The 27759-nt window shown below is 37.8% G+C and overlaps 1 protein-coding gene across 3 annotated transcripts; it reads right to left on the minus strand.

Moving 5' to 3' along the window:
* Positions 1 to 2447: 2447 nt before the first annotated feature.
* On the minus strand, positions 2448 to 27315 carry LMAN1 (lectin, mannose binding 1). 3 transcript variants are annotated; one of them, XM_059706235.1, is made up of 14 exons: positions 27044 to 27314; positions 23807 to 23961; positions 23616 to 23723; positions 22408 to 22469; positions 20810 to 20909; positions 18518 to 18641; positions 16897 to 16955; positions 16347 to 16479; positions 14537 to 14730; positions 14330 to 14400; positions 8241 to 8394; positions 6258 to 6379; positions 5917 to 5979; positions 2448 to 2639 (listed from the first exon to the last, which is right to left on the minus strand). In XM_059706235.1, the coding sequence occupies exons 1-13, from the start codon at positions 27279 to 27281 to the stop codon at positions 5943 to 5945; spliced, it is 1557 nt and encodes a 518-aa protein (XP_059562218.1). In that variant the 5' UTR covers positions 27282 to 27314; the 3' UTR covers positions 2448 to 2639; positions 5917 to 5942. The 3 variants fall into 3 exon arrangements, with proteins under 3 accessions (XP_059562218.1, XP_059562220.1, XP_059562217.1); XM_059706237.1 differs by lacking the exon at positions 2448 to 2639 and having other exon boundaries at positions 4731 to 5979; positions 14537 to 14727; positions 27044 to 27315; XM_059706234.1 differs by lacking the exon at positions 2448 to 2639 and having other exon boundaries at positions 4731 to 5979.
* Between the last annotated feature and the right edge of the window lie 444 nt (positions 27316 to 27759).

The following is a 27759-nucleotide window of genomic DNA, read 5'->3' on the forward strand; positions in this document are numbered from 1 at the left end:
TCCAAAGGGACTGCCAGTGGGTCCTTAATTTACATCTGGAAGGTTCTCCCAGCCTTCTGCACTGAAATGGTGCATGCCTGCATGGAAGTGATGCTCTGGACACTTTTCGGTGCTCCCATCCTCAGGGTAGGGACATATAGGTCACATCATCAATGTGATGGGGCGCCTTCTTTTACATACAGTCCACTTTCTGGGTGCTCTCTTTAAGCTCAGTGATGTACAGTACTTGGAGAAAACCTTTGACAATGTCTAGTCACACAGCAGGTTCTCAATAGTCCTGGTTTTCCTCAGGTCAAGGGAGGAATCTAGTACGGCTAAGACTTTAATCTACATTAGTATCTTTCTAATTAAAGCATTCCAAAGCAGGGGTGGGGAGGACATGTAGGCTATTTTTTTAATCTTTATTGTTGAAAGTATTATATAGGTCCTCCTTCACCCCCACCCCCATTAACCTCTTCCAGCCCGTTCCCATTCCTCCTACCCCTACCCGCCCCCAGCCTTGTCTGTATCCATGGGTTATGCATACAAGTTCATTGGTTGATCTCTTCCCACCCACCCACCCTTCCTTGCCTTCCCTCTGAGGTTCAACAGTCTATTCATGTTTTTTGTCTCTGGGTCTATTTTTGATCACCAACTTATTTGGTTCATTAGATTCCACAAATGAGTGAGATCATGTGGTACTTATCTTTCTCTGACTGGCTTATTTCACTCAGCATAATACTCTCCAGGTCCATTCATGCTGTTGCAAATGGTAAGTTTTCTTTTTATATTGCCACATAGTATTCCATTGTGTAAATGTACCATAGTTTTTTTATCCACTCATCTGCTGATGGGCACTTAGGCTGTTTCCAAATCTTAGTTATTGTAAATTGCGCTGCTATAAACATAGGGGTACACACGTTCTTTCTGATGAGTGTATTGAGTTTCTTAGGATATATTCCTAGAAGTGGGATCACTGGTCAAATGGAAGTCCCATTTTTAAGAGATAAGGGCTAGCTGCAACCTATGCCTATTTTAACTGTAGACATGAGCCCTTCTAGGAAACAGATGACTATTCTTCAGATTGTACAGAACTATGTCATCTGCAGTTTTGCCTAAAATGCTTGTTTTATATACTTAAAGATCTGGTTTCTCTTTTGCTAACCTATTTAAAAATTATTTCCCATAACAATGACTATTTGCTGGAGATCTGCCCTATTAAAATAGTTTTGGTCAGAAAGTGAAATTCCCCAGTCAACATGAATTTGGTAGGTCTGACAAAAAAACCAAAACAATAAAAATTTCATTATATTTTGTTATAAATTATTTATATTGATTATAAAATCTTTTAAAATTTCACTTTATTAGGAATTAGGAAATATAAATGGTAATGGTGTCAATTCTAAACTAAAACCAGTTTGTAAAGCAGCCTCTCCCTGTCCAGTCCTTTTCTGTGTGTGTGTGTGTGTTGTGTGTGTGTGTGTGTGTGTGTGTGTTGGGGGCAGTGCCAAGCATTAGAGACCCTTAGGTGGTAGCTACGCCAGTGTGCAAACTGAACACTCGGGCATTGCTTTGTTTCATGAAGTCAAGTCTCTCATTGTCTTCCCAAAAGATAATTCCATTGAAAATGGGATGTCTTTGAAAACTTTTTAATTCTTAATTACAATGGCCTTTCTACTTGGGACATTCAGTAACTGTATTTGCTGCTGTGTGTAGAATCATTCATCCCTCCAGAAAGGGAAAATAAATGGGACCACTAGGTGTTATCCCTCCAAAGGCTTCTCATGCTCCTTGAATAAACCCCAGATGTTCACTATGGCCTGCAAGGCCATGTCCCAATACCCCCAAAAGTGTCTAGCTAGGGCCTTCAGAGCATCTAGTTTCCACCATACAGCCCCTCCAAGCTCACTAATCAGGCTTAAGTTTCCTTTGATTTCTTTTAAACCTATCTAATTTATTTAAATTTTTTATTTTATCCAGTATTCTCAGAAGAGGGGTCCATTTCCTTAGTCTACCATTTTCTGACACCACTTTATGAAGATTCTCTTTTACATTCCACCAACCATGGGGGAAAGTATTATGAGGAAACTGAAGGTCTTCTTTACTGAGTGGCGGAGCCAAAATTCAAGCCCAGATTTGTCTGGCCCAAAGCTCTACTCTTTCCTTCTTATACTGCATGACTCTCAGAATTGAAATTACTTGGTTAAATGGTGCTTGCTAAAAAGATTAAAAGATTTTTTTACTGCCATTAATAATGAATGACTAAGATTCCAGATTAATTATACTTTTACCAGTATTTGATTATGCAGGGTTAGCATTTACCCATGACCATTTCTACCTCTTTTCTTTTTTATTTTTAAAAATATATTTTGTTGATTTTTTACAGAGAGGAAGGGAGAGGGATAGAGAGTTAGAAGTATTGATCAGCTGCCTCCTGCACACCCCCTTCTGGGGATGTGCCCGCAACCAAGGTACATGCCCTTGACCGGAATCGAATCTGGGACCCTTCAGTCCGCAGGCCGACGCTCTATCCACTGAGCCAAACCAGTTAGGGCTCTACCTCTCTTCATATGCTCCCATGTGTTGATTCCGCAGGTGGTACGCCACCCAGGGCTGAGCACACAGTGCGTCATAAATGAAATACTATCACAAATCAGGGCCTATTTGGAAAATAAATACCTACCGATTACTGGAGAACAATGAAGGAAAAAGTAAATTTACTAAAATATTTCTTTATTTGAATAAGGTCAATGTCATTTCTTGAATTCCAGCTAGCATCAATAACAATCAGAAAGAAAAAAAAAACACTTGACAAAATGTTATCCAATTAAAATTAACAGTGGGTAGAAAATTCTTTTAAACTTTTAAAGAAATATATTAAACAGGCAACATACAGATCTAAAAAGTTGCAAGTGGTGATTTCACATTAGATCGTATAAATAAAATAATCCCCAATATAATCACTTGTTCATGATCTCCCTGTGAAAAGCACACGGCAGGAAAAGATATCACATCCGAATATTCACAACTGTCACGTTGTCACAGACACCGCGTCTCTGAGATGCAGCGGACCTGGCAATCCCTTATTCAAGTAGTTTCTGTTTTCCCCAAGTTATCAAAAAGTACAATTGTCTGAGACAAAATGTCACAAAAATCGCAATCAGGAACACAAAAAGCTTTAGCAGGCAGACATGAAGATGGGAGTTTTCATGGCCTGACCATGATGTGAAAATGATTTTTAAGTTTAAAAGCCATCAACTAAAGTATGAAGAGCTACAGGCAACAATCTGGGTTTAGTTTGTAGCTGCTACTAGACCAAGAGTTTCAGTAAAAAGAGCGTTAAGTAAACTGTGAGTATAAAAGACTCAGTGCATGTTGCTAATATAATTGACAACAAAAGTTACATTATGTGCTCAGCTCAGCTTTAAGCCAACAAAACAATACTCATTTTCCTCCACTCCCCTTCTTAGTGGTTCTCAAAGTTAGTGTGCTCAGGATCACCTGAGGCACCTGCTGAAAACAGATTCTGAGGCCAACCCCTGAGTTTGGGTTTGGATGAAGCCTGGGACCTGCATACTTAACAAGCACTCCAGGACCCGAAGGTCCATGGACAACACTGTGAGAAACACTGATATCCCTTTAGTACGTAACAAAAAAACCGTTTATTGTTTGTGGTTTCACAGGAAAGTTTCCAGCTGCATAAAACATCTAAACAATTAGAACACAAATAGGCACATTAAGTAAGGGTGTCAACCATTATGCAATTGCATTTCTTTTTTAAAGTGGCATCGTAAGCATGATTTACAGTATAATTTAAAAATCAATTTTGTTTTAATCCAAGGCACCTGTAAAATACTTGCTGGTGTGAGACAAGTTAACAAATTCAATTATACAAAAACAGTACAGAAATGAAAGAATCCTGGCAGTGACTGATTTTTCCACAGAGCAAATACATTTTTCTTCAGAAATGAGCTCAAGTCAATTGTTTTGAGGAAAATAAAACAAATTTCAATTAATATGATCAACACCTGTGCAAACTGTTTTGCCAAGTAATTTTGAGCAAATTAAATTACTAAGTCATGCTCGTGATCTTTCATAACAGCTGTCTTTGTTTCTATTAGGATGGTCAGAATGACTCCTCTGGAACTTCAGGCTGAAAATATACACTGCATAGACTGGTATTCCTCACTAAGTACAGGCACGTGTGACTGCGGATTTGTAATACTGAATATTTGGAAGCCTTTTATCTCAAGAGGATTTCCCAGTACATAGTCTACAAACTTAAACACTCTTCTGAAAGTATTAATTTTTTTTAATGAAATAAGAGTAAATTCTGTGATGATGTCTTTTCAAACATGAATTCAAAATGTTAACAGTACCAGGAAAAGCACTATGGAAGCATTTTCTATGTTGAAATGACTGAACTGAGTCAGTAATCATTAGAATATTCTCGTTCAGTGTTCTAGGAGAAATGCTAACATAAAAAGCAATGTTAGGACTGTTTGCATATGTAGCTCAAGTTAGGTACTGCTAACATGTAGAGTTCTTCAGAGTCTTTGTATAGATTTTAAGCAGTCAGCTCAATCTGTAAATGACATTTCAGAATAAACTTATGAAGGCTTGGAAGAATTAAATAGCACTACTTTACAAAACAGTATTATTTTGGATTCTACAACAAATGAAAGATAACCACTTTAGCTAAAAGAGATAAAGGTATTTGGAAGCCAGCAAAAATAAGTCTACATCAGCTGTGAAAACAAAATGAAGTGCATTTTATTTTGTTTTAGTCTTTTTCTTTTTAAGTGCATTTTAAAATGTCATTGACAGACTGTTTCAATAATGCCCAGGATTCTGTACAAAGTCTATATCAACTCCTTCCATTCTGACATTTCAAGGTCGGGCTTACTAACAAGTACTTCACAATATCCTCAGTTCTGGCACTAAAAGAAGGGAATCAGAAGTATTAACTCTATTTCTCAAATTTTGCCTTCAAAAATCTTAACACTGCTCCTACCCAGCCTCCTTGACTTACACAAGCATGCAGAGTCGGCAACACCAGGCTGTATGAAGTAATGTAAACTAGGACGTCACGTGGGTTTTGTGAACTAAAAATCCTCCGAACATGCAACCTGAGCTGAATTTACAAGCTGCATAGAAGGGGAGCAGTTCCTCAAATCACATATACAAATGCAAACGTTTTCATGATACTGAACTGACACTGTTAGAATGAAGACATTCAAGCATATGAGTGATGATGAAATGAACACATTACCAGGCAAAATACCCATAAAAACTATTATCAGAGGAATGCATTCACCTAATTTTTTTTTTTAAGGCAAAGAGCAGCTCTTAATTTCCCCCAAAAATTTCCTTTAAAGGTGAAATATATAATTGATAATCAGAGGGAAAAATATTTCAATAATAATTATGCAGACTATTATCCAGATCTTAATGCTCTCAGACAACATATTCTTTGATTTCAGAGGGAGTAGTATTAGATTACAGGATTGTGGGGACTGGGTCTTAGAGGAGAAAATTCTGACATTTAAAAAAGACTGTTACAAAATAATCATGATGAAGAGCTCTTAGACCTCATATTTGGGGGGGGGGGGGGCAGGTGGGAAGTGTGTTTATATTAAATAAAGAAACCTCCAACATCTGAGACTTGGGGGTATCTTTCATATCTGGGGGTTGTCCCATTTTCTATTACTTTTCCTCTTATTTATCAATATTCTGTTCAGCTATATTCTACTGGACAGAAATTCAGAGAAATTTAAATAGATTTTATGTACTATGCACAAATTTACACGTGGCTGTCTTTGCGGTTCATTCTTACTGCAAATCAGTGTTTAAAGTTATTTTATACAAAATTTAATAATTTAGCCTATGAAGCAATTTAAATACAGTCCCTCAAAAAGACATTTTGTACATACATACATGATGTACACATATGAAAATGGTGGTCAAAAGAATTTTTTGGCAGCTGCTTCTTGCTGAGTCCTAAGGAAAGAGAAAGAAAAAACAAAAAATTTCTATACACTTTACTTTGGGAAAGAAATAGGACTGCTTAAAATTAAAATATACAATATCTTTTGATGTATAAAATACATTACGTATACATTCTGTACATGCATTCCCAGGTGAACTGAAATAGACTAGAAATATTTGTTTTGTATAAACCTAATTTAAAGGTATTGAAAGTTCTAGTATATGAACATGAAAAACTTCATTATTTCAAATTAAACACAAAAATGTTGGGTCCAATTTTAGAGACTTACCTATACATGATATAACCAATGAATAGCACCGATTGTATCACTACGAATATAACGAAGTGAACCGTAGATAAACATGATGGAAATGGTGGCAGTTCTGGGCATTTTGGTCTTTCATTTGATGGCTATAAGGCAAAGAACTCTCTATTATAATTAGTCAAGTTAGTATTTTAGAAAAAGAAATGTGAAATCTTTATAAAACTCATGGTCTACTGTGTAAACTCAAGTATTTTCAATTATTCATCCTATAAATATGTTCCATCCCTTAACTTTCACCACCAAACTTTCTGAAAGAGTAGTTGACACTGGATGGCCTCCACCTTTCACAGTCCAGTCACTAACTCACTGCCATCTCCCATGTTCATCATGTGACAATAATTTTAGTGTCCTTGAAGGTCACAGACCAGGCACTCCCAGCTGTCGCTTGCTGTACTGGAGGAATTCTTAATAGCATCACCTTCAACAGGGTAACCATGTAATTGTCTGAACTAGAACACTTGAGAGCATTCAGCACCACTCTCAAAGTGCTCTGGTTCAGACAATCACATGACTACTCTTCCAATGAATTGCTGACAAATCTAATGGCTTTTTGCAGTTCTCAAGCATGTGACATTACTAGTTAGTATTTTGAAAAATGTTTTTTCCCATCCTGGCCAGGTAGCTCAGTTGTTCAGAGCACTGACCCAATATGCCAAGGTTGCAGGGTGGATTCCCAGTCAGGGGCATATACAAAAAGCAACCAATGAGTGCATAAATCAGTGGAAAGATAGATCCATGTTTCTCTCCCCTCCCCACCCCCTGTAAAATTAATAAAATAAAAAAGGAAGAATGTTTCTTTTCCTATTTCCATGAGTATTCCTTCTATTATAAGGAGATAATTGAATATCAGAGACAAAGATTCCCTCAAGGTATGTAGACAGAATGGCTTCTAAGATTATTTGTTTTCAATATGCTTACACGTATGGGACAAGTTCTTCAGTACATATATATAATACCCACAGCGTCAACTTGGTCCTTTCAACAAAGGCTTAAGTGGGGGGGAAATAATCTCAAACAAAATTAAGGAAATAGTTAATAATGCTTAGGATGAGAGGTAGCGATCAATAAGAAAACTACTAAGCCACATTTGGAAAACTGAAGGGGAAGAGGCAAATGCTACCAGCATTTGTGAATTTTGTAAGGGCTTTTAAAGCCAATAATTAAGAAAGAAAAAAAAAGTACTAGGGATCTGTCTTCAACATTGTCTCTTATGCATCTTACATTTCAAAAAAATGTTAGCTATTTTTAATATTTATTGCCAATCTCCAAAAATGTAGGGGGCTTACACTATAAAAAGTACCTAATAAACAAAAACAAAAACAAACAAAAAAGGTTTAAAAATGAAACAAGACAGAAAAAGTAGCTGAAAAAAAGAAGAATCTTGCTTAGAGAAAGCTGCTATCAGCTTTAGATCTGCACTTCCTTAACACTCGAAAGAGAAATCTGGGTTACCTGGCACAGTCTGTCTGTCTGACATAAGAGTTTGTCAAGAGAGACATTTATCTTTTCAAAGTTGGTGAGAGATATCATTACTGAAAACAAGAACTTTTTAAAAAGAAAACTTACAGAGAAGAATCTAAAAAAAAGTTTGAGATTATGATAGTTTCACTAATTGGAATAGCAATCAATTTTAAAAAATTCTATTCAATACACTATGGAAGCATGATGTAGAACTTACAGACGTGGAAAAATTCTACCTAATATGGGGGGGGGTAGGTTAATAATAATAATAATAATAATAATAATAATAATGATAAATAAATAAATAACAATATAAGAATAAACTGTTTTGAGTACTCACAATGGTAAAACTACTTTTGCCCACCCCTGTGTTATAAAAGAATATTAACTAAAAAGTTAAAATAGCTTCAGTAGAATGTAACAGAATATGTGTTCTTCCTTTCCTAAAGAAGGCTGGTCATTATGAAGCTAGAAAGGAGAGCTCACCGCGTTCCGCAGCACGAGGGACTCTATGTCCCGCTTCACTACGTGAAGGTGCTCTTTGATGTCATTGAAGTGCTGGGTGGCCTCATAAACGCCCCCTGCAGACCCAGGATGCTGGATGTTGCTGACTAGCCTGACGGTGTCACTCATGGAATTCCTGGAATAGAAAATCCCTTTAGATAATGGAATCACTGGGAAGATGACTTTTTTCCATCACAGATTTTCAAATGATTAGATACACTTCCAAGCTCAATATTTCAGATAATAAAAAAACAGAAAGAGAACATAAATATTTTAGAAAACAGAATTATTTCCAACATTGGAAAATAATTTATAAAACTGTAACTTAACATTATGCCTTTATCTTTTACTAAAGGTCATCAAATCACATAGAGAATAACACTAAATAATTTGTGTTAAAACCAGTATTATAAATGGGTATTATATAACATAATGAATTCAAATCTTCCTAGATGTTTAATGTTGGGCAGTAAAGAATTAACCCTGCACACTCCAAAGGTTTTCAGGACTGGCCCTTGACCAGCCCCTGGGAGGTAACCTCTAAGCCCCTGGAATATCCTTCATGATAAGAGTGTTTTTGTCTACCTGGGGCTTGGACCCCACCACAGAGTTTATGCTAAGGATGTGATTTGCCTGGAGCCTTAGGTGCTATATGAGTTTGACCTCTAGGGGGACTGCAGATTGAGTAGTGAAGGTCAGCCACATGGGTGCTTCATGCCTAAGTGACATCTAATACAAATTCCAGACCCCAAGGCTCGGGCGAGCTTCCCCACTGAACACGTCACAGGTCACTCCTGAGGGGAACAAGCACTGTGCATGGGACTCCACTGGGGACGGGAATAACTGAAAGCTTGTATCTAGTTTCTCCAACTTCACCCTACTTACCTTTTTCCTTTGATTTTATTCTATCCTTTTGTTGTTATAAAACAGAACTGTGAGTATAGCAGCTTTTCTGAGTTCTGTGTACTTCTTGCAAATCATAGAACCTAGGGATGGTCCTGGGACCCCTAAGTCAGATGTAATTCTGTCTATTTCCTCTTGCAATTCTATCAGATAGCCCCGATATACAAATCTACTGCCTCAACTGAAGAGGCATCAGTTTCAAATATGAAGGAAAAATTGGTTGATTAGCACACTGAGCAATGGTGTGGTAGTCTTCAATGTGTCATCTTTTTGAAGGGTAATTTTGACTTTATACAACATTTCACCTTACACACACTGACGTCAGAATATAATCTCCATGTAAAATGTGATTCCACTATTCAGATGCAAGATCAAGACGACCACTGAGAGCTTCAGTGGTGGGCTGGGTCATAGGGCTTGAGGAGAGTGGTGAGTATCTTGAATGAGATGTAATGATCAAGAGTGAAGAAAGATTGCTAAGCAGCTTAAGTATTATATTACAGGGATAGGCTGAAGGTACAGAAGAGGATAATTAAGAGCAATCCAGAAGAACATGTGAACATGTTGTGAAAAGTCTAGCACAGTAGCTAGAATGCAATAGGTACACAATAAATGAAGTAAACATGAAATGCTAAATGCTGTCTACTCACCAAAAAGAGCACTTAATACCTTCAATTCAACATTTAAAATATATAACCAATTAACAAAGGACATAAGCTACCACATACAAATGGCAAAGCTCAAAAAACATCTGTAACTCTGTCCACTGAAAAGGCCTAGCAGCAATGACAATCCAGTAGCAATAAGCACTTGGCTGCCTATAAACAACATTGCCAGGGCTCCAAAGAAAAATGCCTTTTGCCATTTCTCTTTCCAGAAATCTACAAGAGAAACCTGAAAAGACTTACACTGGAAAGGAAGGAAGCTACCAAAGACCACTGGGGCTGCGCTGAAAGGACATGGAAGCTAACTTCAAGGGGGCACTAGTGGCCAAAGATAGAACAATTTGAACATTAGTTACAAAGACTAGTGTCTCAAAACAGCAAAATATGTTAAAATCCATGAGTTGAAAAAAAAATCATCACCCCTCACTACCTCATCACTTAACCTTGGAGATTGCCAGGGAACTGACTCATTATCCTGAAAAAATGGTAAGGAGAAAGAATCAAGTATTTATTCCGCCTTTCCGGAACTAGCTTAGGATAACAAGTGATGGGGGGAAATTCTTCTTTTTAAATGGATAGGAAATTTTAGAATGGGAATGTCACCCTTCCTCAACCTCTGATGAAATGATGGATTCAGGTGAGGGCCCATCACCAGCTACTAAAACTTAGGCTAGTTGATAAGACATTTTATCATGAATGGCTTGGGCTGACAACATCAGGTTATTAATAACTGTTGAAAGTGGATAATAAGGTTGAAAATTTCCATAAGGCTTTATATGGTAGAAATAGCATTTAAAAATGAAGAGATAATGAGAATTAATTCAGACTCTATTTTCATATTGTGATCTTTTATCATTCAGGGCCTTTTTGTTTTCTCTTTTTGTATACTGAAGGGGATTGAACTCCATGTTTCTGCTAAAACTATAATTCTATGATTCCCTAAAAAAATGAAAATCCATAAAGACACAAACCACATTGAACATAAAAGGCAGATATTTTCAATCTCTTTTTTTTTTTTTTCTAAAACTTAATTCTGAAGAAAAAGCTCTACAGGACAAATTCAGAAATTTGATTTCAGTTTTTATACTAACTTATTGTATACATGACATTTGGTCTCACTAAGTGGAAGTTTACAAGGACTGTTAACTACCCTAAGTAAGTGCTTTCATGGACAATACGAACAGATGGCTAGGATTTACTAAGCACTAACTGAATCTTAAGATGTTCTTAGCATTACTGTTCAGTAAGGTAAGCAAAGCACTAAAAGAATATCTAGAGTGTACTACCATCCACATAAGAAAGAAAACCTAAGAAAACACACGTGTGCAGAAGTAGTACAGGAAGAGCAAACAAGAAATTAATTGGATGGGTCACCAACAAGGGTGGGTGTGAAAGGGTTGAAAAGAAGGGAAGAATGGGGAAGGGGTAGTAGTGATGAAGAGGGAATGATACGTCAATGAATATATATCTTTTTGGCTCTTAGAACCATAGTATTCATTTACCATTCATATACCCAAAATATAAACAATTAAAATCAACCAGATGTAGGAGCAATACAACCACTAACAAAAAGCCTATCTGTATTATAAACAAACTAGAGGCCCAGTGCACAAATTTCGGGGGCGGAGGGAAGGAGAGGGTCCCTCAGCCTGGCCTGCACCCTCTCGCAGTCCAGGAGCCCTTGGGGGATGTCTGACTGCCATGGGGATGTCCGACTGCCACCACAACTGCACTTGCCAGCCTTGAGCTCAGCTCCCCCGTGGGAGTGCACTGACCACCAGGGAGCAGCTTCTGCATTGAGCGTCTGCCCCCTCGTGTTCAGTGGGTGTCATAGCAACTGGTCATTCGCTGTTTGGACGATTTGCATATTGGCTCTTTATTATATAGGATATCATAAACATACTGAAGAGAGTGGGGAAGAAGAGAATTAAACTAGATTATTATAAGGCTAGAGGCAAAAGAAACTTCATATAAATCCATCAGTAAATGTGTTTCTCACACAGATCTGTGTTAATTTGAAACCACTTATGTGCACACTAAAATTAAATCAATTAAGTAAATATATTATAGATACTAAGAATCAAATTTCTCCCTGTTGGAGAAAGAATGTTCAAATAGGAAAAGGAGAAAGGCTAAAATCAACCCTGTACTATTCATTCTAGTCCAGTCTAGTCCAGTACAACTAGAATCCTAAGTATTCACATAATCCCATGGTTTTTTAATATAAATGTTGATTGATGGATACAAAAATAGAGAAATGTGTACATGTGTGGATTAGTATATGTTCACCTACTCCCTGAGAGGGCCTAGCATCAATGGCATCCCAGTAGAAATGAGCACACCTAGTGCCCAGATCTTGGTTTCTAAAAATACCTTTCTCCAATAAAAGAACCAGGTCTCAATGGAGAAGTGGTTGATTCTAGAGCTGGAGCAGAGAAAATACAAGATGTGCCTGAAACAGAGTGTGGTGTCAGAAAGTAAAGAGATGCATAAAAAATGATGGGGGCTTGTTGAAAGAACACAAAAGACAACATGGAAAGGCTTCTAATGACCAGAGCTGGGACAATTTGAATAACAAAATAAATAATGATGGTGTTGGATTATAATCCTTAGAATAAATATTCATGAGTCCACACTGATATAAATAATTGATTAAATAAATAAATGGGGGAGGAGGAATAGCTAATCCATACAGAATTCCAATAAATAAATGCAGAAGAAATGATGGAAACAGAAAAATCAGCATTTGGTAAATACCACATACTTGTTTCAGGCAAGACATCAATGACGTTAAAATCAATGAGCAAAAGTTTAAAGTGAAACAGGATATTTATAGTCTCAAAGTATCTTTCCTACAATATTTATTAACCACCAAGGGAAAGGTAGTAACTTTAATGAAGAAAAACTGGGAAGAAACCATCATAACCAAGTGATCACAGCCAACATTACCAGTGATAAGACGTTCGGATATCATGAACATGATACACTGTTATATTCTTGTAAAAAAATGCAGAACCTCTATCCAATCATGAGTAAATACCAATAAACCCAAACTGAAGAACAATAAACCAAATAACTGATCAATGCTCTTGGAATTGGTATGGTCATGAAAGACAAAAATGAATTATTTCAGACTGCAGAAGTCTAAACAAAAATAACTAAATGCCATTTGAGATCCTGGAACAGAAAAAGGCATTAGTGAAAAACTGGTGAAATCTGAATAAGATCATTAGTTAATAGTACTGTACCAATGTTAGTTTCTTGGTTCAGATCATTGTACTATGTTTATCTAAGATGTTAACATCAGGGGAAGATGGGTGGGGGTTATATGGAAACTGTACTATTTTTGAAACTTCTGAAGTCTAAAATTAGCTAAAAATAAAGATTTAAAAAATTTTACACGAATCAGTCTATTTCTAAAAGTATTTAACTATTCATTCAGCATCATATATATTTTAATCTTGCGTTTACAACTTGAAGATTTTTTTAAATGCTAAACAGTACAACTGAAAGAAATACAAATTTGCTGTTAAAGTTGGGTTGTCTTTAATGTCTAGGATAGTTTCACCTTCTATTCAACCTAATCCTGTTTAATTTTCTAATCCTAAAGAACTCATCTTGACATTCTTGTCTATCAAGGATTGTACTGGTTGGGGCAGTGCTCTAAAGTATTAGCTTATGAAACATGACATTTTGGCTGTTTCTCTGCTCCTGAAATTGAAAGCTGTGAATTATTTGTATAAGTGGATCCTTTTTAGAAACTTATCATTCATTGTAATAAGGACACAGTATCTCTTATCTGCTCCAACTCTTTGTCCAGTCTCTCTTAGGATACAAGATGGAATAAAAAAGAGGTAGTCACACATAGCATATTTCCTTCAAAATTCTTTCATTCCAGTGTAAGTTCTTGCATCAGGTATGCTCGTACTTCAGTCCTACAATGGTATGCATGCTTACTGCCCTAGTATTTTCCAAAGGGTTGTTATATACACTGAGTGGCCAGATTATTATGACTGGCCAGATTATTATGACTACCCCATCAGTACAATGAAGTGAATCAGTTATCCAAATAATAATAATAATAAAACCTTGAGAGTATTTGCTTAGGAAGTTTTCCATATTCAGTATTTTTGGAAGTGTCAATGAAGTACTGATGGGGTGGTCATAATAATCTGGCCACTCAGTGTACTACCCATATTCTTTTTATGTATGACTATGTCTGCCTTGTGTCAAGTAACTAGGACAAACCTAATTTTTTAAAGATGCTATAGCATTTTTTCCTTATCTAGCTTAGAACAATTAAAAAATTTAGATGTGTTTGTAGTTTCTAAATGTCTAAAGTTCCTCTATTTTACATTAACTTTAGTACTTATAAAATGAATCTAGAATGTGATTCTTACCCTCATGCAGGAACCTTAAACAATAATGTGCCTGAATATTTAGAATAGTCACAAATTTAGGATAAAAATAGCACCTAACACTACATTACTGTTGTATACTTACTTCATTTCATTTACGTGTCGCAGAATCTCATGCTGAGTGTTCACAATGGTATCCAGTTCTTGCTGAGAGATCTGAAGGAAAAACAAAATGAGCCGCCAGCTCAATAATCCACATTCTATAGGAACACAGAGCACAGTAGCCTTTCTTTTCTACCTCTTCTCCATCAGGCCAACTAGCTAGGGCATATCTGCGTATTTCAAAGCTCACCTGTCCATGATGCCCTGGGATTCCTGCTCCTCTTTTAGAGATCTCCTCCGTCAAGGAAGAGACGTATTTTCTCTGTTCATCAAGAATCATATCTAATTGTCGGTTCAACTGCTTGATTTCAAGATGAATACGATTCTGTCCTTCAAAGACTTGTCTCAGCTCACGATCTCCTACACTCTCAAATATTTCATCTGCTAAAATGGAAATTACAAATTAAAATTAGTAAATTGTTACTAATCACTTAAGAATCACTTATGCACACGTAGTTTTCAAGATACGGTAAGTGACCAAGGTATCAATATATATTAAAATTAGAACATCACCAACATGATGGTATAATGGTATAATCTCCCCAATAGTGAATATGCAGATAATTTCCATCATGATTAAATTACTGTTTGTTTTTGTCATGTCTGGTGGTTGAACATTTATTGTAAATTCAGTCTGACTTTTTTCACCTAAAAATCATTTTCTCTTTCAAATGTACTGTGAGTTCTATTTATAAGAATGGGCAGAACTAATTTATGTCAATAAAATCAGAATAGTGGTTACCTCTATGGAGGGGGTTTGACTTGAAAGAGACATGAGGGAACTTTCTGGGTGATATTCTGTGTACTGATCTGGTGATGGTGAAATGGGTATTCACATCTTGTCAAAATTCACCAAACTATACTCTTAAAATTTGTGCATTTTATTAGCGTAAAAGATTAAGAAATGGAGGAAAGGCCTGATTTTCCTTTTATACCTGACCATACTGAAAATAGTTTCATCCACACGTTAAAATAAGCTTCAAGATATGCTCTCTAAACACGTGATACTTAAAACAAATCCGAGAAAAGAGTAAAATTTATATCTTATTTTTAACTTAAGTGTGAATCGTACTGTTGGTCACTTAAGAATCACATACTACAAACAGTTCAATTGTGCTGAAGGGGAACAATTCAGATAGCAAAAGTTAGCAAATAAAATAAAGTCACTCTATTTGGCCTTGCTATGTCTTATTTTTGTTATATAGCACACTTAGGTTCTTAATTACAGTGGCTTAGACAAGTATTTTAAAATTTTCAACCTTTAAAGTCCAGAATTCTGTTGTGTAGTAAGGGGAGGAGAGCTAGATAATCATTTCACACTACTCTCCCAATAGTTCAGTTTTCAAGTATTACCTCTGTATAAATAAGGTAATTGTGTGCCACTAAAAGGCAAGAAATCAACTTTAGCCAATTTCCTTCAACAAATATTTATTGAGTTTCAACTACTTGGTCAGCATGGTTGCTTTTTAGGTTTAGGGGACACAGCAGTAAAAACAATGCCCCTGTCCTCAGGGGGCTTACACCGCACTGGGTCACTGCTTATCTATGGCACCGCTGGAGTCCTTTCCGCCCACTACACTACACCAGTGACTGGTGAATGCATCAATCTCCAACCCCTTTAAAGACTGAAGATTTGGCCGAAACCGGTTTGGCTCAGTGGATAGAGCGTCGGCCTGCGGACTGAAAGGTCCCGGGTTCGATTCCGGTCAAGGGCATGTACCTGGGTTGCGGGCATATCCCCAGTAGGAGATGTGCAGGAGGCAGCTGATCGATGTTTCTCTCTCATCGATGTTTCTAACTCTCTATCTCTCTCCCTTCCTCTCTGTAAAAAATCAATAAAATATATTTAAAAAAAAAGACTGAAGATTTGCTCATAGATTATTCCCGGAAATGACTTGGTAGGGGCCAGATAAGAGAGGATGAGATGAATGAAAGTGTTCGGGACACACACGGGCCACCACCAATGCTGCAGTCCTGAGGACAGCTTCACTCCAACTCACCAGGTTGCCCTTGAAGGTCAGGGTGGCCCTTCTGAAATTCTTCTTTTTTTTTATCCAGTTCTTGTTGAAAGTGCTCAAATTCCTCCTGATATTTTTCTTTTTCTTTTTCTGAAATTTCTTTATCTGGTGTAGGCTTTTTTGGAGTTTAAAGAATAAATCATTAAAAAAAATTTAAAACAATAAACCTCAATATATGTCCTTTTCTCATTGTAACTACTCCACCAATAGTTGAAAGGTTAACATGAAAATGTTCTACTAATAATTCCAACCAAAAATACTAAGCCAATCCCATTCATCGAGAGCTTGCCAGAAGTACATTGCTTTATTTAGTGCTTACAGATTTCTCGAGATAGCCAATACAAACACCTCAGTTTACCAGTGAAGGAACGCAAAGTAACTCGCAGAAGGTCAGATGGCAGTAATTGGCAGAAACAAGAGGCAAACCTAAGTCAGTCTCCCCAAGTTTTCAGGTTACAATTTTCTCTTTAATCTGGCTGCCTATCTAGGTTTAACCTGAAAATAAATTTTTTGAAAACCTGTTTATACTTACTGGCTCTTTCCCAGGCTCAGTCAATTGGAAAGTCAGAAAAGAAAGGACATCATGGTCATCTATAAATTAAAAAAAATTGGAAAAAGTTCCATAATAGGTTATTTTTGTGCTTGTAAATCTGTAGATAGTTAATTGCTTTAAAAAATAATAAGTCAGGGAAATAAAAATTAGCTCTAATTTGGTAAATACAATGGTGCTGTGAGCTTAGACAAAAATTCATCAGAAAGATTTACATTAGAAATAAGTGAAATTCACGCTCTTCAATCCTAAACTAGAACATTTAGCAGTATTTAAAATAAAACAGATGTTTAATAGATGTCTGATAGGGGAATGAACAAACAAATGTAGGGTCAAATCAAGCCCAAACTCCTAACCCTGGCACCAACATCCTACCATGTTTTCCCATAAACCTTCATGGACTATATGTCCCAGCCAAGTAAGACAAAATCCTGTCCTACACATATTTCCTGTACCTGTCTCTGCCTACCTGTCTTACAGCATTTACCACTTCATGCTTTACTTTCTAGTTATAAACCTGACACTGCTTCCTGGTTTATATGGAGTATTCTGATTTATCCATGTTGTCCTGACATTACTAAGAGCATCTCCTTTTACTCTAAAAGCATCACAATTTAGATAATATGATTCCTCTAAAACAGCATGCATAATTGTTTCCCTCACACAACAGATATTAACAATTTTATTTTATATAAAAATATAATTAATTTTAAGCTGAAAACAGGGACCTAGCAGATCAAACCTCCTAAGATTGAACTAAAATGCCAATCCTGGCTAGTCACATCCACAAAGCAAGAGCAATTCATTCCAACTATATAGCAATTTTGAAGCTTTCTGCCACTATTATGGAGATCTAGATATGCAGCCAGATTAAAGAGAAAACTGTAATAGTACAATGTAGGTTAGGTAACTTTAGGAGCAGTCATGCAATGAAATAGAGCCCTGGACTCAGAGGAGTCAGAATCCAAACCAAGTTCTGCCTGGATCTGACTGTTACTGGCCATGTGATCTTTAGAAAGTCCTTTAATTCAAGATTTGGCAAACTCATCTAAAATCAGGTAAAAATCTATCGTCTTTCTCTCCCTCCCTGTGTTGCTGTAAGGAAAAATTTATATATTTGAAAATAATAAAAATATTGTATAATGTACCATATAAACCAGGTGGTATTAATGTCAAATGATAAGTTCATTTATGATCACACATGGAAAAAAAAAGTAAATATATCTTGCTTAACATTTAGTCCTCAATAATATTTCCTCAGGATACCAAATTCATGTAAATGTGTAGTGACACCTCACAGTATCCTAAAACATTTGGAAATTAACCTTTATAGCTTCAACTTTAAATGTCTCCTTCACTATGAAACGGCACCCGCACCGATGCTCTAATATCAGTGTATGTAGCCCCAGCCAACTGTATTCCTGCAGAATCTAAGTACAGAATAAGCAGTCCCAAGAGACCAAAAGACTGGCCCTGTTGGCTATGGGAAGCTTACACCTAGTCTTAAAGGTTAAAAGTAAACAAGTCTACACATCTCTAAAATATACTATTCCCAACAAAACTCAATTCACAAACTTTTAATGTTAAAGATGGCAAGATTTACCTGCAAGACCTCCAGTTGCAGCAGATATTCCAAAATGTCCTTGTGCAGGGATAATCATATTTTCCACTTTGGCACAAAATTCATAATCATTTTTATCTGGTGTGAAGCCATTATTGATCATTACCTAGAGAGACATACAGTAGCTACAGCTTTTACAACAGACATTGTAAAAGGGATTTCAAGTAGTCAATTTATGTCTAATATTAGTTGATCTTTATATTTGGTCTAATAACCAACAGTCAAAAAGCTATCAGCTTTCTCTCACTATTATAAAGGGTAATCCCTGTCTACTAAAAAACCTCACTTATTTTTGGTAATTATTTCACTTTTGCCCTACTATGTGCCAAAGGCTTACAGAGACAAATGTGATAATTTCCCATGAAAATCTTTCTAAAATAGAATATGGTTCACCTTTTTTCAAGAATTCGTAGGGAACCACGATTTCTTTGAATGGTTCACACAAAAGGGAGATCAGACTTGTTCTGAAACCCCAGGGAGAGAGCTAAAAAGAATAGGTTGAATTTACAACTTTTACCATAGCAAGTTGAAAATGAAATAGATTACCTTATTAGCAAATAGTGAGCTCTTCATTAAATTAGGAAGGTAACTGGACTATCATTTGGTTAGCAGAAAAACAGAAATGACAGAAGTCATACTGACAAAAATGGTGGAAAATGAAAACACTAAAAAGACACTATTTTTGAAGTAATGACACGAGATGTCTTAAAAGAATCCTAGGATTCTAAGCACAGGAATCAACCTGACACATGAGTACTCTTCTCATGACCCCAATCAAGCAGTAGTCAGCCTTCTCAAAACCCTTGGGCTCCAGCAACACCATCACCAGCCCCATCCAAAAAAGGGTCACTGAGATTAAGAGTGGAAGCATTATATAGAACTTTATAAAAAAAAATAAAAAAAAATAAAATAAAAATATATATATATATATAATTGATTTCAGAAAGGAAGGGAGAGGGAGAGCGATAGAAATATCAATGATGGGAATCAATGATTGGTTGCCTCCTGCACGCCCCCTACTGGAATCGAACCCAGGACCCTTCAGTCCGCAGGCCGATGCGCTATCCACTGAGCCAAACCAGTTAGGGCAGCATTATATAGAACCTGACCTTTCATATTGACAAGCATCTTGCCAAAAGATTTGGTCAGAATATTGTAACATTTTCCCTGGGTGACCTAATCTTTACCACCACTGACAGAACTTTGCAAAATTAGGCCTTCCTACTCCCCCTCCAACAGAAACAAGTGGACACTCTTGGCTAGTTAATGGTACTACTTTTGTACAAATTCAGGAACTATTTCTGACTCCACAACTGCATTCACCCTTCCACCCCAAGCAAACTAGTACTAAGTGCTATAGTCTCTACTTCCTACCCACTCTTCTTAATTCAGACCACAAGCACAGTCTTACAGTTAAGAGGCTGCTGGGTTCAAATCAGTTCTGCTACTTATTTGGTATGACACTGTCGAAATTTCTTAAAACCTCCCATATTCAACTTCCCCATGTAACTGGCGATGCCCATCCCATAGGGCTGTTAGAAAGAATGAGAAACTGCATGTAAAGTATCAAGTACAGGGCATGGCCCATTAAAAGTCAATGAGTCTAAATGATTGTATCTTTTGCTCCTTTGACAAATACCACAATAAGAACACTGCTGCATAAGTCTTCTTCCTAAATTGCAAATCTAATTATTTCACTTTCCTTCTTAAAACTCTTTAAACCAAGCATGTCAACAGGCATGCTTGCTTTAAGCTGATCCTTATGATATAAACAACACAAGACCTGAAGAACTTGTTTAAGCTACACTCTTGATCTATTAAGGCAGCGGTCACCAACCTTTCGGACCTCACGGATCACTAGTGGTCCGTGGACCACCTGTTGGCGACCGCTGCTTTAAGGGGTATCTGTGTTGTAGCATTCACCACACAGCATAGTAATGCACACAAGTGTCTCCTGCATTCAACTACAAGCTCTTTGGAGAAAATGATCTTTGCCTTACTTATATTTGTATCCTGATGGCTTGGATATGCATATAATGTGTGGCACATAATAGGATGCTTAAATGTTTACTGACTAAATAAAAACCTAGAGGCCAGGTTTTATAACACATGACCACTTACATCAAGCTTTGAAACCACTTCTGTTTTCTCATATTAATGAGAAACACGAACAATACTCAAATTTAAATGCAGTTAATTTATATCAAAGACTGAAAATTAAAAGTCATATAAGAATGCTGTTCATTTGATTATCACTAAACACATGGTACTTACTGTCAATGTTTTCTGGTAATATATAATCTTTGCCCGGACAGGATAGGGTTTATTACGAAAATCCCTCTGGCAACTTGCTAAAGCTTGATTAGCACCATCACTATAGTATGAGGGAAAGGAAAACAAAAAGAAACATAAGCTTTTCAATATTTAAAAACTCATATTTAAAATGATTCATATCCTGAAAGATTAAAATAGTATCAAGTTAAGATAAAGTCTTTGGGTAACATGAGGAGCCACTATTAGCATGTGCTGATAGTGAGGGCAAAGCGACACTACTCTTCGATGTGAGATTGGGGCGAAGTCCTTCATCCTAGTGCAGAATCAGAATCACAAGAAGGTCTGGCACCTTTATTTAAGTATCTCCACAGGCCCTACCAGTGTGGCTCAATAGTTGAGCGTCAACCTATGACCGTGGAGATCAGGATTCGATTCCGGTGAGGGCATATGCCTGAGTTCTGAGTTCGATCTATCTCCATTGGGGGGGTACAGGAGGCAGTCAATGATTCTCTCTCATCATTGATGTTTCTATCTCTCTCTCCCTCTCTCTTCCTCTCTGAAATCAATAAACATATATATTTAAAAATTATAAATAGTTACACAGGTATCTACCAGAGTAAAAAAAATCACTAAGGTAGGAAACAGTAAACTGGAATGTGGATGAATAAATTTTCTTCAAGTTTTATTGACTGGCTAGAAGGTAATTCCTCCCACAACAAACATGTAGAATTAAAAAATGTAGGTACCTAATTCCCACACATTACAAATACACTAAATACTTAGAAGCTTTGTACGCCCCAAGAATCTTAAAATATACCAATTCTAAGGTGGAAGAAGGTAGCATAAATTTCTTAGTCGTCAGGTTAGTCAAGGTTCCAAACCTTATTTTCGAAAGATCAAACATCTCTTTTAATAAAAATAAATAAATATGATAAATGGCATCACTGAGAGCCAAGAACATTTCATTAACTTTTAAAAGTATCATATAGCCCTGGCCAAATAGCTCTAGTTGGCTTACAGCAGAGGAGGGGGACATCCGGCTCACAAAATCATTTGGTCTGGCCCTGCCAAGGCATTAGGGGTGAATTAAGTAAATGTTTGACCAATAATACAGCAGGCTAATTTTTAAGTTGCTAATTTTGTATGGCCCTCGAATGATGTTACAAATATCCAAAAGGCCCTTGCCAGCAAAAAGGTTCCCCACCATTGGCCTACAACATCATCCTGATACATCAAGGTTGGGGGTTTGATATCCGGTTAGAGCACATACAAGACCAACCAATGAATGCATGAATAAGTGGAACAACAGATCAATGACTGCTTCTCTCTCTCTCTCTCTCTCTCTCTCTCTCTCTCTCTCTCTCTCTCCTCCTTCCTTCCACTCTCTCTAAAAATGGAAAAAATATCCTGGGGTGAGGTTTAATAACAACAACAAAGAACCAAATTAAAATAAGACCTTTCCACCAAGTTATAAAATAAATCTCAAGAAAAAAACAATCTTATTTCATCTGGAAAATGTTCATATTTGAAATAATATATTTTATTAGGTTTCCAAAAAGAAGCTGAAATTAGGAATAATGTAAAAAACACATACTTACTTTTGATGGTCATAATGGATTTGTCCATTGTTGCCTACAATTACTATAGCAGGATTATTTTTCTAAAAATAAAAGAGAATATGTTTTAAAGCCCTTAGCCAAAGAATTCCAGATCATTCTGGATGTGTTATAAGGTTTCTTACATCTCTAATATTCTAGAACTGAAGTTTTTAAAATAATAGAAGAGATTTCTACGTAATTTAGAAAAAAATTAGTAAACTCTTACAATCACTCAAAAAGTGTCACTTAACACCCCAATAAAGATTGATGACGTGTTTTCTCTTTGAATAATCAACCCAACATGTATTTGAGGACACACCATTGATATGGGACAAGTGTGGGATTTGTGGAAGCTAAAACAGGAGGACTAACATGGCTTCAGCATTCAAGGATTTATTAAAGTTCTCTCTTAAATTGCTAATAATGACTCCAGTAGAGAAACAACCAGCTGAAATGAATATAATCAATTTTAAGGCTGCTCAAACACAAGTTAATGTTGCCAATTCGTAAGTATATTTTGTTCTTAACTGTTTTAGGAGAGATCAGAGAAATTGGTTGATCAAAAAGAGTGATTAATACAGGAAGAGAAAAAAATACAGTAAGAGATATAAACTTGTGAGCTAGCAGGAGTAATGAACATGGGTATTTTCATAAAAAACAAACTATAGCACAGATGGTGTGGCTCAGTGGTTGAGCACTGACCCATGAACCAGAGGTCATGGTTCAATTCCCGGTCAGGGCACATGCCTGGGTTTCGGGTTCAATCTCCATTAGGGGGTGTGAAGGAGGCAGCCAACTGATGATTCTCTGTGGTCATTGATGTTTCTATCTCTGTCTCCCTCTCCCTGAAATCAATGAAAAACATTTTAAACAATGTTTAGTTGACTCTAAACACTAATGGTTTCACTGCCTACATCTAAATGACTCATGCTTATCCATCAAAATCACTGTGACATACAGGGTGTTAGGGAGGGGGGCATTGCAAAATTATCAGTTAGGGATCCATTATGATCTCAAGTTGAAGCATGACAAATCAGGAACACATAGGTTTAAATGTATAAATTCCCAGCTACATAAAGATTAATCATTATACTTTGAGCAGTTCTCTACTATTAAGCCTACAAAAGTATTAAATAAGTTGTATTTCTCACAGCTTAACTATGAGCAGATATAATAAAGTGGGTTAACAGTCCTGACAACAAATATACCTTTCCATCATTGTCAAAAGAATCGAAGAATATTCCAACACCATTCCACATATCAGCTGATCCAAATACAGGACCCTCCAAGCCTTGATTTTCTGTATACCAAACTGCCTGTAAATATATAATAAGGAACATTAAGAGGCTGGTGGTATATGCATTTATATACATTTTCTAAGTTAAAGAAATGATCATACCAGGCCATCAGCTCCAATTCGACCTCTTCCAGTCACTCGAAATGTAACCTCAATTTCCCAGTTCTCAAAGGCTGCTTTTGTCTTTGTCCACACTGATCCTCTTTGGCTTTTTAAGGATGGTGCTATTCGAATTTGATCTGAACTTGGAATGGCATCTAGAACAAAAATCAGGGAAGAAAAACTTTAAGTTATAATTAGGTAAAACTCAATGAGTCATCACCAAACTGTTACATATACTTATAGAGATCTAATTTTAACTTAGTAAGCTGTACAATAATTTTGTTAGAAAAAAATTTCATGTCGACAGTTTTAACTTTAAAATTTTAGGGCTTTCTAACACAGCTCCTCTTATCTTTTGAGTAGTGAACTATCTTTGGAAAAAAAAAATTAAAGCTGTAACCATACACTAAAAATGCAAGGGGCAGGAGGGAGGAAATTTTAGCTAAAGTCAAACCAAAAATTTGATTCCTATATTACTTTCAAATTCTTTTAAAAACTGCGATGTATTCTATCAGTTTACAAATGTTAGAAAGCTCAAACAGCGTGAAAAGAACATACCACTAGGAATGAAGAGACTTATTCCTAGTCTCATTTCAGCTGAAGGACTTTGAGCAAATAATTCTCTTACCCTCTTGGGTTCACCATATGTTCACCTGTAAAATGAAGGGGTTGGGCTCAACCACTTCCATAAAACCCCCAAAAGCTACATGCAAAATTCTGTGCATATATACATTCTCCTAGGGAGAGGGTCAACTGAATTTCAAGTCAGTAAACAGTGCTTCAGCATCAGCAATTCTCAGAGAGAAGAGGTCCCCAAAATGGTGGTTCCCATTTCCAAGCTAGGTTCAAGTCCTAGCTCCACCACTTACTAGCTGTTTATCATAGGCAAGTTTCCCAACAACCTCAGAGGTATATCTCAATAAATGTAGCTCTTCCTATTACTGGACTAAATCATTATTAAAGCAACTATCAGGCCTAATTTTTAACAATTCTGGCACACCCTCTCAGATATTAACCAGTTCTGACATCCATGCTGGGAAATAACTGTACCGTCTCTTTGCCAGTGTAGAAAACACTAACAAGTTGAGATTCTTTAGTAACACCAGCCACTGTTTGTCACCATCACTTTCAAACATTTAAGGGATGGAGGCAGGCATCCCAGAAAGAGTTCTAGTCTGACACTAGCTATGCAACCTTTTTCAAGAAACAACCTTTCTGAACATCAGTTTTTGCATTTATAAAATAGACAACACCTGCCATGCTTACTAAGGATTAAATCGGAATGAAGGTGAAAGAGCCCTGAGAGCTCTTTATAAGGGGTTATAAATTGTTATCATTTTTTGCCCTTATGGACCCATGGATGTGTACTGACAGTACAAAAGGTCATTAGAGTTAAGGCGAAGAAACACCAAAAATTTGGTCCTAATTTGGGGATGAGTAAAGAGCCAGGTTTAAACTAAATTTAAATTTTTTTTTTTCCAAAATTGTTTTAAATAAATCTCAGAGCAAAATGAAAAGGTAAAATATAATCAATGGAGTAAATAAAACAGTGAAACCATAAAAATCACAGTAATAATGAAAGCAAAGGATACCTATAGCAGTGATTCCCAGCGTCAACAGATAGAGGTGTCATGGCTAATACTAGGTATACGAATCCCTTTATTTCAAATTCAGTCTAGCCATACAACTTTAATTCACCCCGATACATTATCTGACATTTCTGCAGTGAAGTTAGTTGGTTATAGGCTCTGTAAAGAAAGCTAAGGCAACTACTGTGAGTAGCTGATTAACATTGCTAATTAGCTGATTATGTGGCATAAGCATGAGGGAAGAGCCAGCAGGCAATGGAAGGATGCAGAAGTGAAAAGGGTGAACAAATTCATCACCACTACTGACAAATTCATCATCATTCCATAAAGAAAAACAAAAAAAACTCCAAAACTTGTGTCTGGTACATCGGAATCATCTTAGTGTATTAAGAACGTTACCTTGATAACCAATGTCCAGGAACATACCCTTGATGAATGGGCACATAATTAATGTCTTCTGAGTAACAAAATAATTGCACTCTACTTCAAATACTTAATAACTTGTCATTATGTTAAACTGAAATTTATACCTTTTAATTATACATTGATTTCAGTGAAAAGGGGCCTTCCGAAAAGTGTTTCCTAGTCAATAATCACTTTCTAGAAATGGAACATTTTGTTCCAAATATTGAACAGCCTAAAATGATGCACACAAACCTTACATAAATGACTTAACTACATATAAAGACAGAATTCAAATGGCCACAGGCAGCATGTCAAGTGCTGCGGCTGATTCCTTAGTCAGCAGTGACACATCAGCACTAAAGCACAGATTCGTTTCTTTCACACATGCAAATGCCCAGCAAGGCCAGCTCTCATCTACTCACAGGGCCAAACACAGAGTGAATCAAACATGGAGCGCAGATCACTTTGATTTTTCCAAAAAACTTTTTTTAAAAAGCTGTAGACATAATAATGATTAGAATCGAGTTCTGAAACAATATAAAAAAAAATGTCCCTTGGTCTACTAAATAAAGGGACATGTGTGCCTATTCAGTTACATAATGACCTAATACAAAGCCTTAAAGGAGAGATCAAAGGCCACACCAAGTCACTGAGAGTGGCAACCTCAAGGGCTCGTTCCAACAGGGTGCCAGAATGTCCCCACATAAAAACGTAAAAAGTTACCATAAAACCAAAATGTATCGTCTCTGGAGCCGTCAGGGGGCATCGGGCACAAGCTGGAGCATTAACCATTGCTAACACCAGATTTTTAAAAAGCAACAGAAGCAGGGGAGGGCGGAGAAGCGGGAAAGGAGGCGGAGGGGCTGGTGATGAGGTCTCAGGGTGGCACCGCCAGGGGTGGGATGCCCCACGTTTCCCCGGGGCCGTGGCGTCGGGGTGAAACGTGATGCCCAGAAGCGAGTGTAAGTGACTGCTTAGGAAGGTAAGTAACAAAAGCCTCTCAGAACAAACGGAAAGAACCGACGAGATCAAGGAGAAGGCCGGCGGAAGGCGGAAGGGGGGGAAGACAGACGGGGGGGAGCTGGGGGGCAGGTGGAGGGACCTAGGGGCCCAGAGCCGACCTGCAGGAGGGGCTGCCTAAGGTCCCTTTCACCGCGCACGAGGTGTGCAGCTGAAAGGAGGCGAAGCGAAGGAGGCGCCAGGCGAGGAGGGACCCGGCCCCCCGCCCTCGGCCCCGGCTTACTCCCCGCGTGGGCCCAGAAAGGCACGGTCCCGTCGCTCTGCACCAGGTGCGGCCCCTTGAAGCTGTATTTGTACTCGAAACGGCGATGTGGCAGCGCGGCGGGGGTGCCCGCGGCACCGGCGGACCCGGGGTAGCCTCCCACGCCGTCACCCCGGACGAAGTGACTAAGCGACAGTAGCAGGGCGCAGAAGAGTGGCCGAACTCTGGCCTGAGGACCCCTTTGCCTGGATCCCGCCATCTTGGATTCTGGAAAGCAGAGGCTCGCGGCAGGGGGCGGGGCGCGGGAGCCGCGGTCGGCCAACAGGGCGCTTGCTGATTGGCGGAGCCCGAGGTGCCCCGAGGGCAAGGGTGAGCCCCGCCCCCGGCCTCCGCGGTCCAAGCGGCCGCTGGACCCGGAGCATCGGTGGGCGGGGCCACGCCAAATGGGGCGGGGCCTGGAGGCGGATCGGTGCGCACGCTCCTCCTCCAATCCTGGGTCGGGCAAGATTGTCCACACTCTTCCGGTGTGACACAGGGAGCCCACTGTTGCAGGAGCCCACACTGAACGCGTTAGAGGTGGAGTTTGGGAGCCCTAACACCTGGGGACTCACCACATCAGCCCTCCATGGCTATAAGAAACCTTTACAGAGTTAGAAGAAGGCATTCCTTTGGCTGTAATACCAATTGTTCAGTGTCTGGTTTTCATTAGGTGTTCTTTGCAGAAACAAGTCTTTACA

Source organism: Myotis daubentonii, chromosome 8 (genome assembly GCF_963259705.1).
Source record: "Myotis daubentonii chromosome 8, mMyoDau2.1, whole genome shotgun sequence".
Lineage (NCBI taxonomy): Eukaryota > Metazoa > Chordata > Mammalia > Chiroptera > Vespertilionidae > Myotis > Myotis daubentonii.

What these genes read in the sequence shown, in the direction of transcription:
- LMAN1 (XM_059706235.1), bottom strand. Translation starts at nt 27,281, where the DNA reads ATGGCGGGATCCAGGCAAAGGGGTCCTCAGGCCAGAGTTCGGCCACTC. An exon ending in CGACACGTAAATGAAATGAA is followed by an intron (nt 8,395 to 14,329) that starts GTAAGTATACAA and finishes TTTCTATTCCAG; the next exon opens with GAATTCCATGAGTGACACCG. An exon ending in ATTGGTTATATCATGTATAG is followed by an intron (nt 5,980 to 6,257) that starts GTAAGTCTCTAA and finishes CTCTTTCCTTAG; the next exon opens with GACTCAGCAAGAAGCAGCTG.